Source organism: Tyto alba, unplaced genomic scaffold, assembly GCF_018691265.1.
Source record: "Tyto alba isolate M040663 unplaced genomic scaffold, T.alba_DEE_v4.0 Super-Scaffold_44, whole genome shotgun sequence".
Lineage (NCBI taxonomy): Eukaryota > Metazoa > Chordata > Aves > Strigiformes > Tytonidae > Tyto > Tyto alba.
Window position 1 is genome coordinate 2,877,503 of NW_024881320.1, and position 26,549 is coordinate 2,904,051.

Sequence of the window (26,549 nt, forward strand, 5' to 3'; positions counted from 1 at the left end):
GGATCTGCTGGTGGTGCCAGGCAGGTGCTTCACCTTTGGCTTAACGAGGCTGTAATTAGCCAGGGGTGAGAGCACAGGCTGTGCAAGGGGGGAATCCCTCCATGGGAATTTGTTTCCATCCCTCTCTCAGGGCCGTGCACAGGGGGAGGTTTGGTTATAGATGGGTCAATAAACCCAGGTGGGATGTGATGGTCTTTGTTGGGGGGGGGGGGGGAGTGGGTTTCTGCTGTTTGATGCCAAGGAGTCCTCTTCATGCCAGCAGCAGGGGTGGCTCAGTCTGTTCATGGCCAAGATGCTCCAGGCATCTGCTGTTGGACACCATCAGAGACAGGTCCCAGCAAGGGGACCTTCTCCCTGCACCCACAAAGCTGATCTCACACCCATAAATCACTGCCCTGCTCTGCCGCCGAGGGAACAGAAGAGCCTGCTCATAAATCAGAAATAAAACTAACTTGGCATCTTTGGTGAGCAAATTAAATTGTGGGCTTTGGAGGAATGTTTCTGTTTGGCCAAATCATTAATAAATCAATGAGAGCTGTAAGGGAGAGGGGCTGTGCCCCGTGCTGTACGGAGGGATGGAGAGATGCGGGGTGGCATGCTCCATCCCCACTCCCCTGTGTCCCCTCGGGCCTGCTGGCCTTGGGGCACCCCGGGGAGAGCAGGGGGAGCCTGGTCCCACCACCCCCCAACCACCCAGGACTCACCCACCCCGGGGAGCGCTGCGAGGCGCAGGTTAATAAATCAGTTTGTCTCCAGAACGGTTTGCTTTGTGTGCCTGACAATAGCCCGTTGTAAATGGCAGCCCCTTGCCTCCTCTCGTGAAAGGCTTTTAATTAAAATATGGAAGAGGCTTTTCTGTGTACTTTAAAAAAAATAAAGGAAAAAAAATAGTTAGATTTCAGCACACTCCCATTTCAGGCGTTAATTTATTCTCGCCTTCCTGCCGTTTGTGATCCACATGATAAGTCCTTTGTGTGGTGATCCGACCCCATTAGGCATCTGAGGGGTGATGTTGGCAGTGAGAGCCAAGTGCCAGCAGTGATGGTGAGCTCGCTCGGCCGCCTTGTCCCGAGGATGGGCAGGGGGGATGCCAGGAGCCCCACCGAGGGACAGCAATGCCAGCGGGGATGAGTCAGGCCCTGGGGCTGGCCAGGAGCTCGGGCCCAGCTTCAGCCCTGGGCACAGAGCAGAAGGAGCCTCGTGGAGACCCAGCTGGTCACTCCAGAGCTCTGTCCCCATCCTGCAGCACAGTCTCCATCCGCTGTCCCCAAGCTGAGCTGGGTCCTGGGCTCCGGGAAACCCTGACAGAGGTCCCACTGCCTCCCCAGTGCCCCTCCATTGCAGGGGCTCTGCCTCCTCCAGCAGGAGAGCCCAGGGCTGTCCCAGCAACGCCTGGCTCTGCCTGTCTCCCACCAGCCCAGGGCAGCAGGATGCCCCCCCCAGCCCGGTATAGGGCCATCCCAGTCTCTTTCCCACATTCTCACAAATGTTTTAAAGGGTTTGGTAGTGTGAAAGCCCATTACTGCAGATCATGTAGCTTCATGGCCCTCTCCCCTCTGCTTCTTTCCCTCCTGCCCCTCTCCCCCTGCCCTTCTCCCCCCATCCCTCTCCCTGCCTCTCTCCTCATCCCTCTTCTCCCTCTCCCTCCCATCCCTCAATTTTCCTTCTTTCCTCCATCCCTCTCTTTTCCCCCTTTCCCCCATCCTTCCCCCTTCCCCCTTTCCCTCCATCCCTCTCCTTTCCCCCTTTCCCTCCATTCCTCTCCTTCCCCCCTTTCCCTCCATTCCTCTCCCTTCCCCTCTCCCCCTGCCCTTCTCCCCCCATCACTCTCCCTGCCTCTGTCCCCTCATCCCTCTCTCTCCCCATCCCTCTCTTTTCCCTTTCTCACTCCATCCCTCTCTTTTCCCCCTTTCCCTCCATCCCTCTCCCTTCCCCTCTCCCCCTGCCCTTCTTCCCCCATCCCTCTCCCTGCCTCTCTCCCCTCGTCCCTCTTCCCCCTTTCCCCCCATCCCTCACCGCCCCTCTCTCCCTTCACTCCCCTCTCCCCCCGCCTCCCCCGGCCCCGGCAGCGCCCGCACCGCGCCCGCTACAACGGCGCCACCTGGCGGCCGCCGCGGTACCTACAGCGCATCCCACGGGGCCGGGGCGTGGGGACACGGGGAGGGCTGGGGGGGGGGGGGGGAGACGACACACACCCCGAAGGGGACACTGAAGGGACATGGGGGGCACAGGAGCGCAGGCTGAGGCACCGCGGGGGGACACAGCACCCTCCCTCTCTCCTCGGTGCTCACCGCGGCTCCCACAGGGCATGAGCTGAGCTGTGCCCGGCCTCAGCCCGCGGTGCCCCCTGGGTGCCCCAGGATGCACGGGGAGGGTGCCCGGGGCCCCTCCACCGGCCGTGTTTCTGCCACGGCTACTTATGGCCAGGCACATTCCCCCTACAATTAGCACATGCTCTTTAATTAATTTTCCTCTTTTATTGCTTCGCCCAAATTATCTGAACTATGGCGCCATTCAGCATGCGGACAGCAGATAACGTTGCTATTTCTGGCTTTCCCCCGTCAATGCCACAGCTCGGGAGGCCAGGATGGCCGTCTCCTCCTGCGGCCGCATCCTGTGCACAGCGCAGGGCACATCCCTGGGAGCAGCTCAGGAATGGGAGTATCATCCGTCCTCGTCCCCATCACCTGCCCCATCCTCAGGCCAGCTGGCCCCTGGCTCTGTTTTGTGGGTGGCAGTTCTTCCCCACACCCCTGAGCTGGGCAAATCCTCCTGGCCATTACTGCGGTGATACATCCTTCTGAGGGAAAATGGAGCTGAATCAGACAAAGCTGCTAAATGAAGTCTATCTGGAATAAGCCGTTAAACATTGAAACCTTCTAAACACCAAGGGGAGATGGATAAAACACTCCAAAAGCTCCTGAAGACACTGCCAGCAGAAAGGGGCTGTGGAGGGGACTGTGATGAGCAAGGGTGAGCCCAAGGAAAAGGAAGGTTGCCCCCCAAACCCACGCAATGGGAACTGAGGCACAGGGATGTGGCCAAGGGCACAGAGGCCATCTGTGGCAGAGGAGATGGGCTTCAGCCACCAGCCAGCACCAGGACACGCGGGCCACCCCGATGGCCCCCCTCAGCGTGAGCACCGGCAACGGGGTGGCCACCACTGCCGGCTTCGAACTGCAGCTCTGAGCTGCACAGGAATCCATCTTTCTAACTTTAATAAGCTTTTTCCTTTTAAAAATAATCATTACCAATAAACAAATATACCAGCCAGTGTATATAAGCATCAAGTTAAATAGCTACATGCATTTGTTATACTTGATATAGCCTTGTTAACTGGAAATTCCTAGGTTTGGAATATGTATTGATTTCAGCAAACATATATTATTTTACTGTAAGTACCAACAGCCACTGTAGTTAATATACAACAGTTTAATTTAAAATGCATTAGTTTAATAAAAATGCATAAAATAGAAGAGAATTGCATTAGCTTCAATAAAAAATTCAATTTCATAAATATTATCCAGTGTTAAAATGCATTGATTTCCCTGGGAAAATGTATTGGTCAAAGGTAATTTACATTGGTTTGAATGGGAATGTACTGGCGTGTATACATATGTATTAGTTTAGTCAAATGTATCTGATCGCAGAAAAAAAATATCGGTTGGAGCAAAAGATATTCATAAGGAAACCACCATGGCGTGGGGTGAGCGGCTGCACGGGCTGGCTCTGGAGCATCCCGGCACACCGACGTGGCAGTGCCTGGCCAGCCCTGGGGCCAGGACACCCCCAAATCGGCTCCATTGAGGTCCGGCCTCAGGACTACCCATGGGCGCAACGCTGCCGGCTCCCTGGGACGAAGGGAGCCCGTTATCGGCCACAGGCAGGACTTGGCTGAGGCACAGGCATGCATCTCTCTCAGGCAGAGCACGCGCCTTGAAAAGAGCAGGGGTTAATCAAATCCTTTTGACTCCATTTTTTATCGAGCTCAAGAGGGGCTGTCCTATTAATTAGAAAGGCTTTTTCATGTAAAACACAGGCTCTTTTGCAGATAAGAAGGGACGATGCTTGATTTTGCCATGGCACAGATACGTGTGTTATTCCCTGACATGCATTCACAGGCTGCAGCCACTTCCCAACAGCTCTTTTGTTCACTGCAGAGCTGTATAAGCATATATGTACATACAATATATATTTAAAGCACCCAGTTTCTCCTGGATGCCAGTAAGTCCCCCCATATCCATAGCAGGGGAAGGAAAAGATGTGCCTGGAGCCACCTCCATCCCCAGGCTGGACCAGGATCCTCATCGAGGGGGCAGGATCCGGCCCGTGCAGCACAGAGGATTACGTCTGACAGTGAGAAGTGAGCAGCGGAGCAGATGCACCGTCTTACAAATTACAGCAGAAACACAGACAGCCATCTGCACCCCATCCCCGGCCAGGATTTCTGTGCTGCGCTCAGCACAACCAGCCCCTCGAAGCCCCCCAGCCACCATCTCACCCCCAACCACAGCGTGGGCAACACCAGGGAGAGACCGAGGTCTGACCTCTTCCAGGCTAAGCAGGCAGAAATGGTGCTTCCCCCCTCAAAAAAGAGTATTCTGGGAAATCTCCATGGTTCCAGGGCTGCCTCCCGTGCCACCAGTCAGGCCCCAGCATGGACACGGAGCTGGGGATGGGCAACATGCAGGCGATGCCGGCAGCTCCATGGCCAACCGGTCCTGTTAAACCACTACACATCACTTCCCTGATGCTTATGGATTTTTCCTTAATGCCACAAATTAAGGTAATTGGGCTCAGCTGGCCGATGAATCCAGCTGAACTTGGCAGGGAAAGGGAGCATCCGTGCTGAGATTGATCCCGCTCATCCCAGACTGTGCCTGTGTGCCCGGGACTGGTCCTCATCCCAGCTCAGTCCTTTGGCATTCTCACTTGCCCTTTTGCTCAGACAAGAGCTCAAACTCCATCCTGAAATCCCTTCCCTCAGCTGCAGCTGCGTCCAGACAAGGTGGTCATTCCTGGATCAGGAGTTTTCTCCTCTCCAGGCACTTTTTCCCTTGCATTTTCCAGCTGCCTACTTAAATCCTCCCTGTAACGCCATCCTTGCTGGCTCAGCCACAGCAACTGGGCGTTGAGGTGCGACCGAGTGGTGAGTGTCAGGGATCCAACATGATATTTGTGTCCTCTGGGGGAACGAGGGCAGTGTCTGGGCAGAGCCCGGAGCTCCAGTGATCCCATTTCATGCTGCCTTTTGTTCCCAGCCCTGTCCGAGCCCTCACCGCTCGCCCACCAGCCTCCTCGGCATGCCAAGGGGAGGATGTCGGGCAGCCCCCCGCACCCCAGGTCAGGACCATGCCAGGCACCACAGAGCTTGGGGGGCCACAGTGCTGGCTGACAGGCATTGTTGGGCTGCCAGCACCATTCCCACCCCAGCATGCCCACATCCCCAGGGCAAGGCAAGAGGGAGGGGGAGATAAAATTTAACAAGCTAAAAATACTGAAGACACAACAGAATTGCCAAACGGCCTGGTCTCCATAGCTGGTGGGTCTGCTCCACGAGGACAATGGATCCCAGCAGAAGTTTTGCAGGATTTCTGCCTGCTGGACTGTGGGTTTGGTGGCTCCTGCTGCAGAAAAGCAGGGTGGCTGTGCCATGCCCGTGCTGAACTCCTGGGTGCTGCAGGATGTGGCCCCGCACTGGCTGCCAGAGCCTGGGATGGTGAGAGTTAATTGTGTGCTGCGTCTTGCTGGGACCAGGACAAGCAAGTGTTTGGCTTAACTGGGTGACAGGTGCCTCAGTGGGGGGTGACACATGAGAGAGGAGCCCTGCGTGCCTGCCTGGCTTTGCAGGAGCTCAGCATCCGCCTCCAGCCCCAGCCCAGCACTCCAGGATGGGGTGCTGTATCTAAGCTGGTGCTGCAGCAGGATGGTTCCCTTTGTCCAGAGACGGGGTGACCGGCAGCCTCTTCTGCTCTTCAAGCATTACAAGTGACGTGACCCTGTTGCAGGCAGGGCAGGAGGGCTCCTCCACCTCCAGCATCCAAGCTTTGCCATACTAACACTGCGATGGGGCATGAAGGCTCCCAAAGATGCCTGGCAGGACTGACGCAAAACATCCACATCCCAAGGTTTGGGGGACTGTAGCTGGGGGTCCCCCTAGGCCAAATCTTCCCTGCATGCCCCAGAAGAGGGTAAAAACCCGGCCACAGCTCGAGTGACAAACACAAGTGGGATTGCTCCTGTGCAGACCCCACTGCGGGTCAGCATCTCCAGTGTGGGAGCTGTGGGGCCGCCTGGCACTTTGTTAACCTTGAAACCCTCTCTGGCTCACATGTCACGTCAGCCGGTGACAACAACAAGCTGCTATTCCAGATTAGAGAGAGAGGGACTGAGAAAGTCAGAGACAACAGGGTTGGGGGTGGCTAAATTACCTATTACAGCCAAAAGTGGGCATAGAGTTATTTTTAACCCGGAGTGGGATGTATTTATTGTTTCAGCCCAAGGGAAGCGAGGGACTGCCTCCGAGACTCCTCTCACAGCGACATCGGCGGCTGTGCGAAGCCATGGTGAGTACCGAGAGACCGAAGCTCCAGCGGGAAGAGGCAAATTCCATTAGTTTTTTCATCAGGATAGCTTTAATGGGCAGGGAGCGATGGAGGCAACAGGGGTCTGATGGCCAAAGGTTCCCCCTGCCCTGGAAAGGGGGTGAGCAAGTTGGGGAGCATCTGGCTGCATCAGCAGTATCCCATGGGGAACCGAGAGGTGTCTCCCACGCCAGCAGAGCTTTCTAACTGGGGCAGACCAGTTAGGGGTTCAAATGCCATCTTTCTGCTTTCCCTTCCTCCATGCAATGATGGGAAGGGCTGCAGTGTCCCCCCAAACCCTCTCACGGTGCCTTGTCCCCCCCAGTTAGAGGGAAAAGTTGCTGGAGCATGTGGAGGGGCAATGGGGGGGGTGAGCGGCTCTGCCCTCTGCTCCTCTTTAAAAGACACGGTGAGCCATTTCTGGTTGTTTCAAGCCTCAGTGCAGGAGGAGGCAGATTTTTTTAACAAGCAATCGTTTTGATAAATGCTGTGTTCTTAGCAAGAGGCATAACAGGGTGAGGAAGCACCTACTGACTACAGCCCTTGCGTGCAACCTCAGCAGCGCGCTCCCAACGCCGGGTTTCCACCCAGGGAGATTTCAGCCCAGCATCGATACTTTGACCTGCTGTAGACTTTGGTGGGGAAGTGATTTCCCAACTCATCTTTCCTCAGACCTATTTGCCTATATCTGGAAAGCAAAGACAGAGCTATAATTTAATGAGGAATCTTAACGGCCCTCAGTATCTTGGAGGGTCACATGTGCCCAGAGCTCCTGAGCGATGCACAAGAAAACCACCAAGCACATAAGTGCAGCGGCAGCAACAGCCCAGCGGTACTGTGAAGGACTCACAACTAAGAATAGGGTAGTTTCATGCTTTTATTCCACACCATAAAAAGCCAGTGAGTTAGTGATACATACTTGAACCCCTGCAGGCACCCAAGAAAGCCAAGAAGAGGATTGAAGGTGCTAATTCCAACGTCTTCTCCATGTTCGAGCAGGCCCAGATCCAGGAATTCAAAGAGGTAGGTGGGTTTAGTAGAAGAGTCCAAGGGTTCTTGATGTGATGTGACCTTCAGCTCTTTCCTCAGCACTTTCAGATCAGTGACAGCTGGTTTGCAATGAGGCAGCATGTCCAGTTTTGAGTCATTTTATTTTAAAAGCGAAAACGACAACTCAGTGACATTTTTAAGTATGGCTTCACTTCAAAGCTTCCTAGGAGCCCGCAGAGGAGCCGGCAGCATCCAGGAGAGCAGGAGCACACCTCCCAGCTAGCTCTTACCTGCTGTGTCAGATCTTCACAACTTACCCCTGCACAGCTGGCACGTGGTCCTGTGTAGATCCCAGTTACAGGGATAACTGGTCCCAGCTGGGGGAGCTGATGGCTCAGGCTGTCCTCTCCAGTTGGTCTCATCCCTGGATAAGAAGGCTTTAACCAAGGCATGGGGTTTGTACAGCATTAGTGTTTGGGCTGCCATAGGGAGCCATCACCCCACACTGCCCAAGGGTGCAGGGGCCAGGATTGCTGCTGGATTGGGGTGATGGTTGTTGCTCCCTCGCTGGGTGAGGACCCCCAGACCCCATCCTGTGATGGCTCAAAGCACCCTGCTCCCACCCAACTCCATGGGAGGAGGAGGGTACTAAAGCCTTTGCAAAGGCCGACAACTCTCCCTCTCCCTGTGCTCCCTGCCCTCCTCCTGTGCTTCCAGGCGTTCACCATCATGGATCAGAACCGGGATGGCTTCATCGACAAGGCAGATCTGAGAGACACATTTGCTGCACTTGGTGAGCCCCCTTTTAGGACCCTTCCCAACAGCTTCCACGACATTAGACCCATTAAGCGAGAAACCAGCTGTAAGCCCCCATTTAACAAAGCCCCAGTGGTTAACTGGAACTTTTGTTCTGCTGAAAACCTCCCGACCCAAACCCACTTCTGTTAGCCAGTGAGATCCCACGTGGGGTGACTCAGAGCAGCTCCTGCAGCAGTGAGTGTTTAATCCTGTAGGTACTAGAGAAAGTCAGCTCCTGGATTATACACAGCCTAACTCTCCCTGCCTTCTTGCATGCTAAGAAGCACGTGGCTGTGGCCATCCCATGGCATCCCTGGGTATATGAGTATTAGGGGGATTTATGGGATTTATGGGAAGCTGTGAAGTTGCAAGCTTGGTTCTCTCATCACAGAGGCCAGCACGAACCAGCAATGGGGCTGGGGGATCCCAAAGACAACCCAACCTCAGGTAAAAGGATGTAGGCATTCAGTCCTGTTCCTTTTTGACATCATGGGCCAGGGGGAACCACAGCACTAGTGGTTTGACCCAAAATATCTTCCAAGAAGGGCTGAAGCAGGCTGATCCAGGGGGCAGTGAGGGAAGGAAGCAGCACAGCTCAGTGCTTTGCAGCCCTTTCTCCCATGATCCTGGAGCCTGAGAAACCAGAGCTGGAGGTGTCCATCCCACCCATCCTCTGCCAGCATACAGGTCACTCTTCCACTTCCCTTGGGTGGGGGAAAAACCTCCAGGAGAAGGGTCCTGTGGTGTCTTTTAGCCCCCAGCACATGAAGAAGAGCTGGGAGGTCTGCACGCGTTTGCAGCTGGAGATGGACACGCAACTCACCCAACGCTGCTCTCCCCTAGGGCGCCTGAATGTGAAAAACGAGGAGATCGATGAGATGATAAAGGAGGCACCCGGCCCAATCAACTTCACTGTGTTCCTCACTATGTTTGGGGAGAAACTCAAGGGTGAGAGGGCACCTGGGGAGCTGGGGTGGTGGGTTAGTGGGGACCCACACCATCATCAATATGCTGTCCCACCTGGGGAAGCCACCCAACTCCCAGGGCCTCTGTCACCCATCACTCCGTCATCCTTGGGGGTCTCAGGTGGGAGCTGCTAAAGGTGTCACCAACTGCCATAATGTAGCATGCAGAGCCCGGGAAGTGGGTCAGAGCAGAGATGCCTCCCACACTATGGCCAAGAGGTGATACCTGGGGCCAACCATGGGATACTTGTGAAACCTCCCTCATCCATACCTCCCACATCCCTTAGTGCCACATTCTCCCAGTGGCAGCACAGGGACCCACCTCAAAGATAGAGTCTTTGGTGGGACCATCATCAGCAACAACCTCTCTGCCCAAGAGCTCCAGTCCTTGTCCTCCCAATCCTGGACTTGGACACTCTCCTTGCCTCCCCATCCTAAGACACTGCAGAGAGGTCAAACTCAGTATCATATACCCTGATCCACTGTCCACAGGGAGGTCCCTGTGCCCCAAAACTCATGCTGACTTGCAATATCAAGTCCCAAAGCCAGACCTCAGGCTGCCCATCCAGAGATCTGGATCTCAACCTGTGTCTCCCCAACCTGTTGCAGGGTATGAGCAGGTCTCTGTGTCTTGGTTTCCCCAGCCATTTTTAAAAAAACAAACAAACAAACAAAACAGGCTGTGGTGCTGCTGTCCCCATAGAAAGAGGGGACAGGAGATCTTGCAGCACCTCTGAGCCTGCTGACACCAACGGTGGCACCAACGGCCACCCTGGCAAGGGCGCTGGCTACCTCATGACTTTGACCCAACAGCCCTGTCTGGCTGCACCCTCTGTATCACTTACACAACCCAAGGCATGCAGCCTCCCCGCAGATCTCCAGAAGGCTATGCGGCCCCAGGGGCCTGTGCCTGAAGCTCTATAAATACACCTGAAAGATTAGATAGATGCTGGATGCCAGGGCGGTGGTGACACAGCCTGTTGTGTGGGCACGCTATGACCCTACACGTCACCACCCACGCTAGAGGCCCCAGCTGCAGCATTCCTGCGGGGCCCCCCACTTCCCAGCCAGCCCCCCATCTTCCTCCCAAAGGCTGAGGCAAGCAGGAGGCTGCAGCTGGCTTCCTCCTCCGCTACCTCCAACGGCTGTGGCCATGTCACCCACAGGTGCTGACCCGGAGGAGACGATCCTGAACGCATTCAAGGTGTTTGATCCAGAGGGAAAAGGCCTGAAATCTGCCTAGTGAGTGCAGGGTTGGCCAGGGGGGGAAGCATGGGTGTCCCCTCTGAGGCTTCCCTGGTGCTCACCATGCTCTCCTTTGCAGCATCAAAGAAATGCTGATGACGCAGGGTGAAAGGTTTTCCCAGGAAGAGGTACGAGCTCCTTCCCACCCTCTGCCAGCCTCCTGTGCCCTCCATCCCAACAGAGCCCCAGACCTCTTTCCAGCCCCAGCCACAAACCCCTTCTGTGCCACCTTTTCACCCTGGCTCTTTCCCAGCAGATTGATCAGATGTTCGCAGCCTTCCCTCCAGACATGTCTGGCAACCTGGATTACAAAAACCTTGTCCATGTCATCACACACGGTGAAGAGAAGGACTAGCCTACCCTCAGCACTGGAGCTGGCACTGTGAGATCACCTCTCTCTAGGTCGCACGGCGGGGTCCCTTTGCCTCTCCCCCTGGGGAAGATGTGAATGGTACCCACATTAAACTGCCTCTTGGCAAGAGGAAATTCAGCCACTGGCGTGAGTGGTGCTTGAGCTTCTCGTATGTGTCTGCGTTGGGTGTCTGTGCCCAGTGGGAGCTCCCAGACCCATCCCAAACCCACTGCCCCCAGCCTCCCGGTCCCACTGCACATCACTCTCACATGCCCTCGAGTCCCTCTGCCTTGCTGTTTCCCATTCCCTTGCAACCTCCCCCATACCCTCCCCAGCCCCCTTGGAGCAGACACGGTGCAGGAGCGGGACCACGGTCAGCTGCAGGAGGCACTTCGGGGTGTGCAATGGAGACAGCACCCCATCGGAGAGCAGCTGTTCCCACCCCCGGCCGCGGCTGCTGTCAGCAGTGGGCGAAGCCGTGCCGAAATATCACCCGGCCAGCCTTTGAAGCCTGCAGAAGGCATTGGGCTCCTTCCAGAGGAGAAGGGCGATGGAACGATGTCCGGGGCGCAGAAGTGGAGAGTTTACACAGGAGTGAAACTGTTTATTTAATTCATCCTCACTGGCTCTCACACCTTAATGCCATTCCTCTCTTTCTTGCCTGTGCTGGTGGCGTTGCCCCTGCTCCTTCTCCTGGTTCTGGACAATCAGCTGGCACAGCTGGTTGTGGTCCAACGGCACCTCCACTGTGCAAGAAAATGGCTGCCACCATCACGCACACCACCACAGGCCTTATATACCCGCCGGGGCGGGGCAGGCTGGTTGCGATTGGCTGGGGAGGGTAGCTGTCAGCAGGGGATTGGCTGGGCAGACAGGGGGAGACTGGGGATTGGCTGGTTGTGTGGCCACAGTCTGCCCCTCCCTCCCTGCTCCCACACTCACAGGCGTCGATGGTGTCGCTGATGCTGTCCAGGGCGGGGGGCTGAGGGCAGAGCTGGGCCCGGTCCATCGCCTGCAGCAGCTCGACGCTGCCCAGCAGCGGGTTGGCAAAAGGCTTGCCCAGAAGCGAGCCGTCAGCCGATGTGTAGCGCAGGATGGACTCCAGCACCAGGAGCTCATTGGTCTTCTTCTCCACGAGACCTGGGTGGGAGACAGCAACGTGTCACGGGGTCCCAGCACTCAGACCCCTGCCCAAACGCATTCCTGGATCCATTGACTTCCCCGAGGCGGTGCCGCTGGCCAGCCTGCCTCCCCAGGGTCAAGGGCCCAAGGTTGGGTCCCACCCTCAGATCCAAGATGAGGGCTTGGGGGTCCACTGGGATGTTTATACATCCAGGTTAGCCCCTGAATTTGCTGGGAATTTGGCACCCCCCACATTAGGGACACCCATGCATGTCAGGGCAGGGGAAAAAAAACAGCTCAATTAAAACAGTTCAAGTCACGTGGCAGGGGAAGACAGGCAGCCTTGACCCACCAAAAAACTGCATCAGGTTCAGATCCGTGATCCTTCTGTTTTCTCCGAGCTGTTTCATTATCTCCGTAGCGTCGCAGTTGATTTTTCTGAACAGGTCCTCCATGTCAGATTTGAGCTGGCCCAGGACTTTGCTGCTCTTTTTGCATCTGTCTTCGTACTCGTTGGCTTCCTCAGTAGTTTTCATCAGTTTTTCCTAGGTTTTGCTAGGTGTCAAACCTGTTCTCTGCTCTTCCCCCCCACCCCAGTGCTGGCCAGTTCCAGTCTGGACACATCCCAGAAGAGGCTGTGGGATGCTCCCATCTCAGCAGGGGAAGGGGATCCCAAGATCCCCATGCCACAGATAAGGCCCCAGGTGCTGGAAGACCAGGGCTGGCAGGAGCCCTGCAGTCACCCTCTCACCATGCACTGGGAGACAGGGCTGCCAAGGCTGGTGCAGGGCCTTTTTCTGCCCACATCTCTCCAGCCGTCGGCCAGAGCAGCATTGACAGGACCAGACTCCCTAAGACACGTGCCAGGACTGAGAGAGGTCTGCTGCCCTTGCAGAGGGAAATCCTGGCCACAATACCTCCAGCTCTTGCAGGATATGAAGGCTGCTGCTCTCTGCGTACTCCTGACCCGCCGTGAGGGCCATAATTTCATTCTGTGTAAACACAAGCACATGGAGGAGATGCTGGCTGAATGCCCACCAGATGTACCTAACAGAGGCTGGGGACCAGTCCCTCCGCCCTGGGAGCAGGGACATCCCACTTGACCCTTCTGGGGACCACTGTCCCCAGGCCAGGAGGGCAGGTGATGACCCCACAACAGGCAGCACTTCTCACTCCAGCCAGCCCCACAGAGACAGGGCAGCTCTTGGCCCTCCTGGATACTGCAGTATTTTTGCTGGGTACACGGTGGCAGCATTGAGACGCTTTTAGCTCTGAAAACGCAGTGTTCTGGTTCTTGGAGTTATATTTTTGGCTATCCCTTTGCATTTCCTTAATCCCACCCGTGTGGCAGGCTGTGAGCCAGGCTCTGGTGTGGGTAGTGATGCTGGATCCAAGGGAGAGGGAAAATCCACCCCAGCCCAAAAGCACCAGTTGAGAAAGGGGAGACATGAAGAACCTGGAACAGACCTGGAGGTCCTTGATCCTCCACTGTATCTTCTCCATCTCGTTGTTCAGCTTGATGGCGTAGCTGAAGCTGTCAAAGTTCTTCTCCTCCCTTTCAGTGAATCCATTCACCAGACGGTCAATGTCCCCATCCTCTGCCAGCTCCAGCAAGCACTTGTAAGCCACCTCCCTGCTCTCAAAGCTCTCCCCTTGGCTCCGCTTTGCCCTCTGGGCTGCCTTCAAGGCTGAAGGGGAAACATAGAGTCTGGGCTATGCCTTTCCAGAGCCTTCCCCTGCGTGTGCTGTGGGGTTTGGTGAGGTGCTAAGGGGGCAGAAAGTGTCTTTATTTCACTCAGAAATTAAGCAAGGAGATCACAGTCTGCATGCGAGTGGGGCAAACACAGTGGGATCCCTCCCAGGAGGATAAAAGGAGCCATAGTTGCACATGGAGGCAGCTTCCTGCCTCCCTATCCCTCCCTCTCCCCAGTGGCACCCCAAAACACATGGTTTTGGGTGGCCTCACTTGGTTATCACTGTTCATCCTTTCCTTCTGTAGGGCAAAGGGTGGGTAAAGGAGCCTGTGGGCAGAGGAGAGGTCCTGCCTTTGGGGTGCAATGCTATAAGCAGCCTCCTTGCCAGCCCTGCAGACTCCTGGTTTGCGGTCCTAGCCGCACAGAGTTTCTCTCTACTGATACCTTTTCTCTTTTTGGCCTGTTCTTCCAATTCAGAGTGATCTGTAAATTTGGCAAGCATGAAGGTTTTCAGTTTGGCCTCCTGGGCAAGGAGATGCTCCCGCTCCTGCAGCTCGACACTGTACTGGACAGTGTCTTTGCTGTGCCTTTCGCTCATGGCTGAAATCCTTGCCAGAGCCTCCATCCTGCACACAGAGAGCAGCAGGTTACACCATGCCTAGGTCTAAGGATTTGTGTTCCCAGCCATTCCCATGCACCTCTGTGATGCTGTGCATGTTGCCCAGCTCTCACCCAGATGTAGCTGTGTTAGCCCAAGGCCAGCAGTGAGCTGACACAGCTCTTGGTGGGGTTTTGTACTCGGCCACAGCACCCAATTGTGTCAGCCAGGCTCACTTTGACCAGAGCTAGCTGGCCTCTGCTCCAGGTCCGCTGCATTGCCCTATGTGGGCTCAGGTGGGACTCAGAGAAAAAAGGCTGCTCCATGGGGAAACTCACCCCATCCCGAGAAACGTCTGGGATAGGTGGAGTAAATCACCCTGGAGGTACCAGTCTCTCTGCACTGACCAGGCACCTAACCTTAGAACCCAGCTCTAGACAAGAGCGGTGAAACCTCTCTCTGAAGGTGTGATCAGTCTTTCTTTACAACGATACTCAGCGCTGGCATTGCCCATCAGTGCCAATTTTGCCACAGAGGGTTCTCAAGGCCACGTACCGCTGCTCATAGCCTTGTGCTGATTGCTCAATGGCAGTGTTCATCCTTCTCCTCTGCTGAGCCAGCTTCTTATGGAGCTTCAAGTAGAAGTTGTCCAAAATGGCTTTCTGGATTCGCAGGTTTTCAATCTCTTCTCGGAGCTTGTTATTTCTGGTCAGGATGGTATTGAAATGAACAGTGACCTGGGGAGAGGGAAGCAAAAGGTTTGAAGCTGGTGGAGGACTAGGTGTCTCAGGTCTCTGCTGAAAGACCTTGATCAGGGCTGGGACAAACACAGCCTGAGAGACTTTAAGTTGGCCTTGCACTATCCTCCTCCTCAAGACAGGGTAAGCAACAGTAAGCCAGACCAATCATGGCAGAGACCTGGAGCTGGCATTGTCCAAGGCAAGGTGGCTCCAGGCAGCTCGGTTTTATCACTAAGCAGGTGCAGACCTTCAGGCTTCTTGGCATGACACAAGCGCTGCATTTGGGTCACCAAACTTGAAGGAGCCTTTGAGATATTCCAGGAACAATCAGACCAGGGGAACAAGCCAGGTCCTTTATGCAGCTCGTGTCAACCAAATGTATTTGCACCATTACCCTTTATCCTGACCAAAAAGTATTTTGCACACAGGCCCCAGTGTGGCCCTGCACATGGTCTCCAAAGGTCTGCAAAAAGTTTGCTTACATTGTTTAGATGGACCTCCAGTGTCTCAACCTGCTTTTGCAGCCGTTTGCTACTGTTTGCTTGCTTCACCTTCGCCGCTATCTGGTTTTGCCTCACAACCTTTTTTTCCAGCACTAGTATCTGCACACACAGGAAGGAAAAAAAAAAAAAAAAAAAGTAAGTATAATCTCCACCCCTACATTCTGGACTCTTGTCAGGACACTTAGCCAAAGAAAATACCCTCTGTTGACCTGAACTACAGCAGCCATGTCATTAATGAGCTCACAGTTATAGAAGCAACTTTAATCCCAAAGGATCCCATGCTGCACACACAGAAATGTAAACTGTAACTAGGAATGGGTTTATTTTTGTGTCACGACGGACATGCAGCTGCCTCTGGAGGGAAATTCAGCAGGTGTTGAAGAAGGCAAGCAGCACTCTGTGTAGAGTGGAAAAGGCAGAGGATGGGGTTTTGGTAGTGGTGTTGTGTTGGCCAGACAGGGATCTGTGCAGTACTCCCTGGGAATGAGCAAAGGAAAACTTTTGTCAGAAGTGGGGAGATTCCAGAGGAAATAAACCCACAAGAAGAATGAAATAGTTGGAGAACAACGAAGCAGGGTACAGGTGGGAGAAGCATGACTCAGCCAAGAGGTCTCTGATTGAAAGCTAACCTTGTTGTGGAAAGCTCCACAGCACCTCTAGCAACTACAGGCTACCTGAGCATGTTCCCTGATTTCTATCATAGGTGGCTTGTTCAGAGCAGAAAGATGCAGGGACCTGTCACTTCTGTAGCACTGGGTTTCCCTTGGTCTCCCACCCCACCATTGATCAAATCCAACCAGGATGTCCTCAAGAGAAGTGATGGGACATCCCTCAGATGTTGCTGCTCCTCTATGTGCCATGTCTCAGGCAGCACAATTAAAGGTTCAATTTTTGCCTCATTTTCAGGAGGAAAAAAAAAAAAAAAATCAAGGGAAAAGCAGAGGGATGTTGCATGACCCCAGGCAGGCGTGTGCCATCAAAGAAGAGGTGCAGAGACCGGTGGGACAACAAGGTTGAGAGTCAGACCTCACTTTTCTAGCCAGTGCTGCTGACTTGAATGGGAACACATTGCTCTCCATTTGTCATTGTTATGTGTCTTTTGCCAGGAAGCAGCATGATATTCCAAGGCCTAAATTAAATGCATTTTACACCTAGGAGTTTCAGCCATAGGGCTCACTCTGTGACTCTGCTCTGCTCTACTGTGCTCAGACAGGGAACAGTCCAGATGCTCTTACCTGGTTGTCCAGGTCAGCTAACAGGGCTTTTCTATCTCTAATCAGAGAATCATACTGATATTTGGTCTGCAAAAGGCATTGGAACTCCATGCAAATTCTGTCATCCAGCATTGCATTTCTCAGGGATGTGAGCTGGCTCAGCGTTAATGACTCCTTTTTGTGTTCTTCGGTCAGCAACTCTATTTCTTTTCTGTAAAAACGGAACAACAAATCACATTATCACATCCCACCCACAATGCTGGAGCAGGTCCTTACCCCTCCTTATCTCTGCACCTGGCTCCCCAGATCTGGAGTAACTTTCCAAGCACAATGCAGTTGAGCAAAGCTGCACTCACTCCTGAGCCTGCATTTGCCGCTTCATGTTGGCACCGTAAGATTTCCTCTTCTCCGCTGCTATCCGAAACTGCTTCTGCAGCCTCCTGATCTCAGCTTCAGCCAGTTTTTCATTCTCCTTCACAGGGAAGTCTGAAACATTCTGCCTCAAAGAGGACCCTCCCTGCTGCCACAGAGAGGGAGAGTTTGGTCATTTGAGGGGAACAGGTTAATGGCATCACCACCTCCAGCTGTTTGTCACCACCTTCAGCTCTTTGTTGCCACTTAAGACATTCATTACCACCCAAAACACTGAGCCACACAAACCAACTCCGTGAGTGCTTCAGAGCAAAGTCCACCTGGTGCTTTGCTCTTGGGTAACCCACCCCCATGGTACCACCACTCGCCAGGGCAAGGAGGTGTTAACAGCAACCCAAATCGGTGCCTGTTGACCGTGGCGGCTGTGTTGCAGCCAGCACCTTGACTCCAGGACCTCCAGCAACAGGGAGGGCAGGTGGTGGCTGGTTGTCACCTCTTTTATCACCCAACATGACTGCGAGGACCATGTGAGTCAGAACCAAACCCACCCATGCTGAGGACATGAATGAATCCAGCTGACTTTGCCCAGGAGCAGAACTGGAGTGCTCACATCCCCAGCTGTGGGAAGGTGACTTCTAGCTGAGAAAAAGCACTGAAGCTGTGGCAGTAAGTTCCACCACCACCTGTGTCCTCAGCTGACCCATATTCCCCAATCCTGCCTCTCCCAACACCCAAATCTCAGGCTGCAGCCTCATCCCTGGCACAGGAGGTCAGGCAGAATCAGCCCCACCACAACCCAACACCTTGCTGGTAAAAGAAAGCCTGGCTGCCCACCGCCTGTCCAGCTTGCCGCACTGTGGCACATATTTCTACAGGTGAGATCCCCACGGCAGACCCTCCAGAGTGCCTGCGGAGAAGTCCAGATTTGGATTGTGCTTCAGTTTTTACCTTTGAGTGCCCCATTTCTTCCAGCTAACTCTGCCAGTTGACCTGCAGGTGCCTCAGGAAGGGAACAAGGAAGCCTCTGTGGGGCCAGGCCTGTTTTCCAAAGGGGAGAAACAAAACCTGGGTAAGGGGGTGGTTGTGTTCCCCTGCCCATCCCTCAGCACCCGCTCGCGTGTTTGGCACATGAGGAAACCATCACAGATGGCTGCATGATGAATAAAAGGAGAGCATTTGTAGTGATGTCATCGCGAAACACGCTCCTCTTATCGAGTTTATAAGTAGGGGAAGAACAGATGGTTTGAGCTATTCCACCCTGTTCGGTACCTGGGTTTCCATAGAAATCCCGGAGAGGCCAAGGCCCCCCCCCCCCCAGTGCCGGCAGGCAGAACCCCCGGGGAGCACAAGGAAGGGGATATCACCTGGATTCAGCCCGAATCCCATTGCAGCCAGGGAGGGCACTAGGGCTGACCCCACAGCCCTCCCGCCCCAAACCCGGTCCCCCCCCAGCCCTGCTGCAGCAGCACGGGCTCCCCTGTCCCCCCCAGGGATGCAGCTCACCCTGTCTCAGGGTGCTGCGGTTCCTCCCCAGCCGGGGGATGGGACCGCAGCGGCAGTTGTGTGTTCCCAAGGAACAGCTCCTGTTTCCAGTGGGAAGCTCAGGAGAGGCAAGAGCCCGGCAGGGAGCGGATCCCCGGTCCGTGTCCTGCGGCTTGCACTGCCCCAGGCTCTGTGGAACAGGCACTGGCCTGGTTGCCACGACAGTGTCATCACACTGGAGTGTGGACAGATTCTCCATGGGGACGGTTACAAAGGAGGATGTACTGAAGGGGTTCTGGGAGCCCGTGCTACCGGACCAAAGGGGTTTCCATGCCCCAAACCAGCCTTGGAGCACGTGCTCCGATATCTCCCTGGTCACACGTCTACAGCAGGCAGAAACCCTCACTTTACCAGTTCCCACTTCTGTTTGTAGTGTTTGAATCGTCCCATAACTTGGGATTTTTAAGCCTTTTGCTCCGACCAGAATGCAGCACCCAGGGCTTCACTGTCCTCAGCAGTGCTTTGGGGCCAGAGAGCTGTGGTTCCCTCCCCTTTCTTGTCAGCCCTGCAGCCAGCTCCCTGGCCTCCCTACCTGATTTCTAACCAATTTGCTTGTGGAGAGGCAGAAATCACCACATCACTGCCATTGCCCTCAGCATCCAGATACCTTCGAGGTACCCACCATGGGGAGAGAAGCAATGGTTGGCACTGCCAACCCAGGGAAGGTCCCTGTGGACAGAGACTGTTTAGGCAGCCAATATAGGAAACAAATAGAGGATTCACGCCTGCTCCTCTCCTTTCCATGCAGTGAAGTACACAGGAGCAGTGGGCTGAGCCACACGAGCCATGATAATCTCTTTCCCATAAGCTGGAGCGCGTGGCTGGCTCATTCCCAGGGACTCAGCAAGCCCTGAGATCCCCGGAGGGCAGAAGCACGAGACAGCACTGGAGGCTTCAGCAAGGATGTGTTTCGTAGCCCTGGTGTTGCTTACTCAGCTCTGGGATGGAGGGGAATAGAGAAGCTCTGAAGGTGAGCAAAGGGCATCCACATCCCATTTTGCAGAGCTGTGATGAGTTCAAGGCGATGAGTAAAATCCCCAACCAGCACAAAGCTCTTGAGGCTGCGCCTCCCCGTTATCCTGGAGACTTTGATGAGCTAACAAGCCAGCCATCCAGTTCCAGGCTAATTCACAGCCAGCTAGGCTCTGAGGATGCATTTAATTGGAAATTATTTTCATGGCAGAAAGCAGAATGTGGCATTAGATAAGAAAAATTGCAACCAAGGGCAAAGAAATGCTGGGAAGGCACCAGAGCCTGAGGGTCCCGCTGGGGCTGGGGGAAGCTCCTGGAGCTTTTCATGCTGCTCCTGCATGGTCGACAGCTCCGTGGAATAATAACGACAACCTCTCTAGGGATGAGGTTGTCGCTCTGTCTCAGTGGCCCTGGCTCTGCCATACCGCAGATCCCGTCTCTCCAGTTTGCTTCTCTTCACCCTCATCAGAAATAGGGCCAAACCTCCAGTTCAGACTAAAGGTAGAGCTGCAGGGGTGGATATAATTTTTCCAGAAACAATGCTTCCGGGTGGCTCAAAAGCCTGTTTTCACTCAGCTTGGACTAGTCCAGCCTCAAAATATAGCCCATATCGTCTGTCCTTTTTGTGTTCTTTCTCCATGGACCAATTCTCAACTGTTTAGCAACGAACAAGTCAATAAATTAAACTATCGAGGAGAGATGTGATTTGGTAGAGTCTGTGTCTGTCGCACTCATTGCAGAAGCATTTCTTTTACTGAAGGGGACTGTTTTCACCCAAATAATGCTCAACTGTCAGACTTGCTCTGAGCGAGGGTGACTTCATTGTCTGGATGGACCTTTAAGTTGTGGCTGAGGAGAACGGTAATCGGAGCTGAATGAGGTTGTTTGTAACATCTGAATCCAACACATCTCTGTCTCTGGGAGAATCAGAGGAAAAGTGACTTTCTATGCAATTTTCATCTTAAGCCATGTTCCCTGATTTAATAGGTACATTTAGTACTGACTGATGGAGAAATTATTCCTTCAGCTGCAGATTTGGGGTCTAATTAAAACTACTTGTACTATTTTAAGGGCCAAATTCTAATCTGTTCAAGCAGCATAAATCCTTCCTAATTTCGGCAATTATTTCCCAGTTTCACCAGTCCTAGTTAAATGGTAGCTGCAGGGGATGGTCAGAGCTGGGCTAGCTCTGATCTAAGCTTACCTACCTGGGAGCGTCCCATCGACGTCAAAGAAAATCTCTGGGGTAAACTAGAGAATCAGGCCCATATTTTCATGCAAATGTAATACATTCATGTTACTTGATGCCTATTTATAACAAATCCAGAACTTAATTCTACTTAACCCGTCTTCGGTGTTTGACACATGAAATCTGTGAGTCACAGGACTATATATGGAACTGTCAAAACTTTCTTTTTTCCCTCCTCTAAAAGCCTGGATTAAATCATAATCAAACTCCCATCAGCTCCAGCAGCAGCGCTGGGAGGAGCAGGAAGATGCCAACAACTGCTAAGGCAGCTGGTGATGGGGAAAGATCTTCTCAGCCAGCAATCTGATGGCAAAACCTTACAGAAGAGGTCCTGAATTCAGATACACGCTAGGTCCATCTTTGCTAAAATGTCATCCCATGGACCTGGAGTGATACCTTGGCCTCATGGTGCCACCTTGCACCAAAAAAAGTCTGATTTGCTTGGGAATGGCCTCCCATGAGCACATTTTCTATCCTGTTTTTTATTTCTTTTTCTCTGATGCATGGTTATCTTTATATGTGCATGAACCATACCAGCCTTCAAAAGGCAAGATCGGTTTTGGTCCTAAAAGCATTGCAAACACATTGAGAGCTGTAGACCTGCAGTCTTTTGCAACTGGCCCAAGTTTTGCTCTGTGCGTTTCTTACGGAAAAGGTTTATTTCAAAATACACACCATCTAGTCTTCCAATGCTAAGCCATCCTCCTCCTGCATTATACCACTTTTTCTTGCCTGACCTTCCTCAGCACACACCCTTCCAAGAGAGAAGGCTTTCATGTTCAGCGTCTGAAACAACACTGCAAACTTCTGATGCTATTTTCCTTATTTAACACTTAAAATCTCAACAAAATGAGAGCCAAGTATGCCAGACACTCTACAAGCATGGAGCAGGACACCTTTCTCACAATGAAAATTTACAGTGCAAAAATAACAAGTGCATATCCAGCATTAGAGACAACAAAATAGCACAACAGTAGCTGGTTTTCACCTCTGGGTATGTTTTTCCTGACAGCTTGCAAGTGCAGCAGCAATAACCTCTAGATAGCAGGATGGGAACGAGATGGCTCTGTACAGGCACATGGTTCCAAGTTTTAGGAGTAATTGGTATTAAGTAAGGGGAGAGGAGGCTGTTCGCTGCCTCCTCGATTACAGCAAAGAGGAATTACAGCTGTAATTCACTCAAAGAGGAAATTGTCATCACAGTTTCCTGCAGATGGGTTTCTTCTTGCTGACATCGAGCAAAATGTGATTTCCAGCAGTGAACTGACTCCTTCATGACAATACGTGGTATTTTTTAAAGGGTCATTTTAGGAGCAAGTTCCCCAGGCCTTGACTTTGGGAAAATAAAACTCTTTTCCACTGCAGGCTCAGCTCCTCCAGCGGAGCCTAATAACATGTATTTGCTTCATCCCTCAGTGCTAACTTACAGACGCCTTTGACTGCAGCAGGTACACTGTGCTGAATTACTACTCAAAGGCTGCCACTGCGGGTGGGAAAACGCAGAAGCAAAATAGCTGAGGACACGCTGCTATCTGAAAGCAAGAAAAAAGCCTCCAAAAATTTCACTAGCCTGAGGTCAAACCTGGCACGTAGCAAGCACTCATACACTGCGGGAAGATTTTAGCTAAAGAGAAGAGAACAGAGGACTCAAGGACAGAGCTATTGCAGAAGCTGCTGTCACACAGGGTCTTGCTGACCGGGAACAGGGTTCTCTACATGGACATTTTTTTTTTTTGCCTGTGATTTAGGCAAAGCTGCACAAAGTAACACTCTTAGCAGGGCTGCTGATCCCTCAGCAGTTTTGAGGGGACACAGCCATTTTACAGCATAAAAGCAGGAGGCAGCCTTGCTCAGGGGTGGGATATGCAATGCAATAGCTCTAAAGGTCCGGCAAGGTGCTTGGCTACAGCTAAGTCGAGCTAATAAATTCCCACTGTGACCTCCCAGATCCCTTTCTTCCCCAGGGAAGTCTGTTGGCAAATGTAGATGCTGTGCTGGAAACCCTCCATGCCAGATCTAGCTGGAGAGCACTGGGAAGAGGGGTGGGAGGATGATTTGTGGCTGAGAAAGCAGCACATCACGGGGGCAGTTGGGAAGGAAAGTCCCTTCCCCACTGACCCCGACGGCTCCCCATCAACTATAGGCAGAGCTGGCCAGCACGGGAGAGTGCAGCAGGTACAGCCTGTTTTAGAAGAGCTATTTCCAATTAATGACTCCTGATTACCATCCTGTGCAATGCTCTTGATCAGGACTAAGAACACCTTATTAGTTGAACACGCTCTGCAAGTGGCTTAAAGCAACTGAGTATTTGCCTATGTAAGATCACTCAGAGAAACTATTTTGAATTAACATTTAAAGGCAATTAATTAAACTGCTGTACGGGCGTTCGGCACCATCTGCATTCCGTTTGTCTTCTTTTACTTTTCCAAAACAAAGTCCACTTGGTCTCTGGGTTGGGCACAAGAGGAAAGGATCCTGGGGAGCCCACAAGCCCCGAGGAAAGCAGGACAACTGAAATAAATCTGCCTGGAGGAATTGCACTCCAGGTCCAGCCTTGTGTGGTGTCAACATGGACAGCCCTGAGCCTTTCTATCTCCCTAACTTTGGCTTTATGGGAGAGGTTTGAGCACTCAGGGGTATCCCCTTCCAACAGCAGTAGCAGCACCGGGCAAGAATCTGGGTGCAACAACTGTTTTCCTTCTGGCTCAGTGATATGAATGCCCAATTAAGTAGGTGACGGTATGAGATAGTAAAGTGCATAGCCAAATGCAGGCAAATAACCCGAGCATCAGCGCAGTGGCTGTGCTGCCGGAGCAGAAAGCCGTGGACACAGCAGCAAGCAGGTCCATGAGATGAGGCAGAGCAAGGCTCCTTCAGCACAAACCTCCCTGGAGAAGAGTCAGCCCAGCAAAGCCACTTGCAGTCTTTTTATTTGATTTAGTACATGTCTCCTAGTAATTAGCCTGTCTTGGCCCTGCCATTTTTCTGAAGCAGAATTTCAGACCAGCTTCACGCCGAGAATAGCCTCTTTCCCAGCCTACTGCCAGCACCGCAGCCCTTCTCTGGAGAAGGAACAGATTGTTCTGAACAGTCTGGTCCATTTGCCATTTCTACAAGCTGGCTGGATTTGCTGTTTATTGCCACTCATTCAGCAACTGATCTTTTGCAAGATCGCAGCTATCAGTTGCCTCCCCTCCCGTCAGCCGTTGCTTCATGCCTCTTGCTGCAGGTCCAAGGCTTTACAAAGGACATCGGCTGATTTTTGTAACAGGCAGTTGTTACTCAAGAGTTGATTTAAATTGAAGCTTTGAAAAAAGAACATCCCAAGGGTTCGGGCTGCATAGTTCTCTTAGTGTAAATCTGAAGCGACTCCCAAGGAAATGCAGAGGTGACACTGATCAAAGTTGGGTTATAATGAGTCCTCTTGGGCGTTTTGCTCAGTGTGTTAGCACACATTTCTGGGACTAGCTCAAAGGAAGCTGCGCAGCTTGGAGATGGGTTGGAAGAGAGAGCCTGTTTCTAACCCTGCTGCTGATAGCGATTTGCCATGGCTTGGGTGTGCAGGAGTGGTCATCCCCACTGGCCAGGAGCATCCCATCCCACTAGCTATGAGCGGTCCCTGCTTTTCCCTGGGCAGGCAGAGGCAGGCTGACTGGGGCAGAGGGATGCAGGGATGCAGCCATCCCCTGCCTGCTCACTGCTCAGAGGGAGGAGAGGAGCAGGAGGCGGCAGAGCTTCGCCAGTTGCTTGGCAACTCCCCTGCAAATCTCCAGCCTGTCAGAAAACATTTTTTTCCAGCCATTCAGATGGGTTTCACAGGTGCAGGATCAGGCCCGGATGATCAGGTGGTTTTAAGAAACCACACACTGTACCTGGAGGGGCTGCGCATCTGCTTTGGCCAGGTCCTGGCCGTGCAGCCAGGCACGGGCTGAGAAAGATGTAGGAGTGCTGCAAGGAGGATGACAGGGCTCCTACATCCCCATTTTGGCCCCTGCTCAGGGGCCATGATGCTCTGCATCATCCACATTCTAGCAAAAGACAGGGGATGCAGTGGTCTCCCCCTCTGCCATGGGTGAAATGAGCGGCCGACGTGAGCCCAGGCAAGCTGCTTCCCGGTCCCACTGGCCAGGGCAGGCCCTCTGTTAGTCGCCCTTTGTCTCTGTAGGCTGAGAGAGAAGCTGAACTAGGCTGATCCTAGTTCAATCCTTGCATCCCTCCATCACTGTGGGAGCAAGGCTGTGGCAGCACCATCCCTGCTCATCCCAGCCAGACTGTCCTCTGATGTCCCATGTTTCAGCCGTCCTCCAGTCCATACCTGGCTTCCTTGAGCCCCTACACTGAGCATTCAAACCTGACCTGAAAATCCATCGAGCTCTTCTGTGATGGCTGAGCATCTGCAGTCTTCACCCTGCATGCAGAGAGGAAGGAGAAGGAAGACGGGCCAGGCTGTTCCCATCACTTCATGGAGAACAGGGACAGGAGGGAGCATCCTCTGAGCAGAGCAGGATGCTGGGGGCCATGCTGGGCTTGTTGTTGGAAATACAGCTGAAGAGAAAAAGGGCAGGAGCTGAGGGAGTGCAAAATGGCCCCAAATCATTGCCAGACAGGCTGGATCCCTGCACAAACAGCATCTCTCTGCATTTCTACTTTGCTCCTCTGCCACTGGCGTTTCCCACAGGAGATGCTCCTGGCTTTGTCACCTTTGAGAAGCAGGAGCCGGTGACAGTGACGGCAGCAGGTCCCACAGGAGCCCAGAGTCACCATTACCATCCTGGAGAGGAAGGATAAGCCATCCAGAACTCCCATTAACCCCCTCCGCACTTCGGCACGAGCCGATTTGTGTGGGAGCGGATCCTTCTGCTCAGCGCTAATGAAGGGGGGAATTTCCTCAAGGAAAACAAAATTGTCTCAGCCTGAAAAGATTTTTCTCTTCTGGATTTTGGGGTTAGAAAAGGTGGCTGGAATTTTCCTCTCAGCTACGTTGACACAACCCCTTCTCCTCCAGTGTGGGAGGGGAATTTGGCCCGCTGATATTATATGCCAAGTTTAGATCGGGATAATGATATACTGTTCAGGTTTCTATAGATTCTCAGGTCACTTTGCAAACATGAATTAATCTTGACAATGCAGCTGCAAAGAAATTGAGGTTTTATTGTTCCTGATTTAAAGAGAGGGAAACTGAGACTTGAGGAGTAATTTTTTTTTCACAGGGTTGCAGAGAAAACAAGCAATGGAGGCTGGGAGCGAACCCAGGGTCCCGAAAGCCTTTCCGTTTCTCACAGCACTGCAGAGCGCTCCTTCCCACACAAACCCATTCTGGAGCATCGTTTTACACCAGCCCAAAATGTAACTCTCTTTTATATTTAGCTCCCAGGTTCTGTAAAGGGACGTTATATAACAGACCTCAAGTGTGGCATTTTATAATTTACCAGCTCAACTTGTGCTGCTTCTAGAATCCCGCCTGTGCAGTGTATTCACCAGCTCAGCGCTAAGCCCTCTCCCATCTCCTTCTGAGCTGGCAAAATATCCCACCAGGCACTCATCTGTGGCTTTAAAACCCTGCGGCATGCCATCCCCCCAGCCCCAGGCTGTCATGCCATCTCTTACGC

The 26,549-nt window shown here is 53.0% G+C and overlaps 2 protein-coding genes across 2 annotated transcripts; one reads left to right on the plus strand and one right to left on the minus strand.

The window, feature by feature from the left end:
- Positions 1 to 6,346: 6,346 nt before the first annotated feature.
- On the plus strand, positions 6,347 to 11,023 carry MYL2 (myosin light chain 2). Its single transcript, XM_033008308.2, has 7 exons — positions 6,347 to 6,566; positions 7,518 to 7,607; positions 8,292 to 8,367; positions 9,216 to 9,320; positions 10,504 to 10,579; positions 10,662 to 10,710; positions 10,839 to 11,023. The coding sequence occupies exons 1-7, from the start codon at positions 6,480 to 6,482 to the stop codon at positions 10,935 to 10,937; spliced, it is 582 nt and encodes a 193-aa protein (XP_032864199.2). The 5' UTR covers positions 6,347 to 6,479; the 3' UTR covers positions 10,938 to 11,023.
- A 540-nt stretch (positions 11,024 to 11,563) lies between these two features.
- CCDC63 (coiled-coil domain containing 63) lies at positions 11,564 to 20,914 on the minus strand. The gene is given in 12 exon segments (XM_033008171.2): positions 11,564 to 11,614; positions 11,616 to 11,680; positions 11,877 to 12,074; positions 12,409 to 12,601; positions 12,974 to 13,048; positions 13,524 to 13,744; positions 14,195 to 14,376; positions 14,904 to 15,085; positions 15,571 to 15,690; positions 16,827 to 17,016; positions 17,162 to 17,325; positions 20,900 to 20,914. Coding segments are annotated over 12 exon segments (1,656 nt in total).
- Between the last annotated feature and the right edge of the window lie 5,635 nt (positions 20,915 to 26,549).

What these genes read in the sequence shown, in the direction of transcription:
- MYL2 (XM_033008308.2), top strand. Translation starts at nt 6,480, where the DNA reads ATGTATTTATTGTTTCAGCCCAAGGGAAGCGAGGGACTGCCTCCGAGA. An exon ending in AGATCCAGGAATTCAAAGAG is followed by an intron (nt 7,608 to 8,291) that starts GTAGGTGGGTTT and finishes CTGTGCTTCCAG; the next exon opens with GCGTTCACCATCATGGATCA. An exon ending in GTTTGGGGAGAAACTCAAGG is followed by an intron (nt 9,321 to 10,503) that starts GTGAGAGGGCAC and finishes TGTCACCCACAG; the next exon opens with GTGCTGACCCGGAGGAGACG.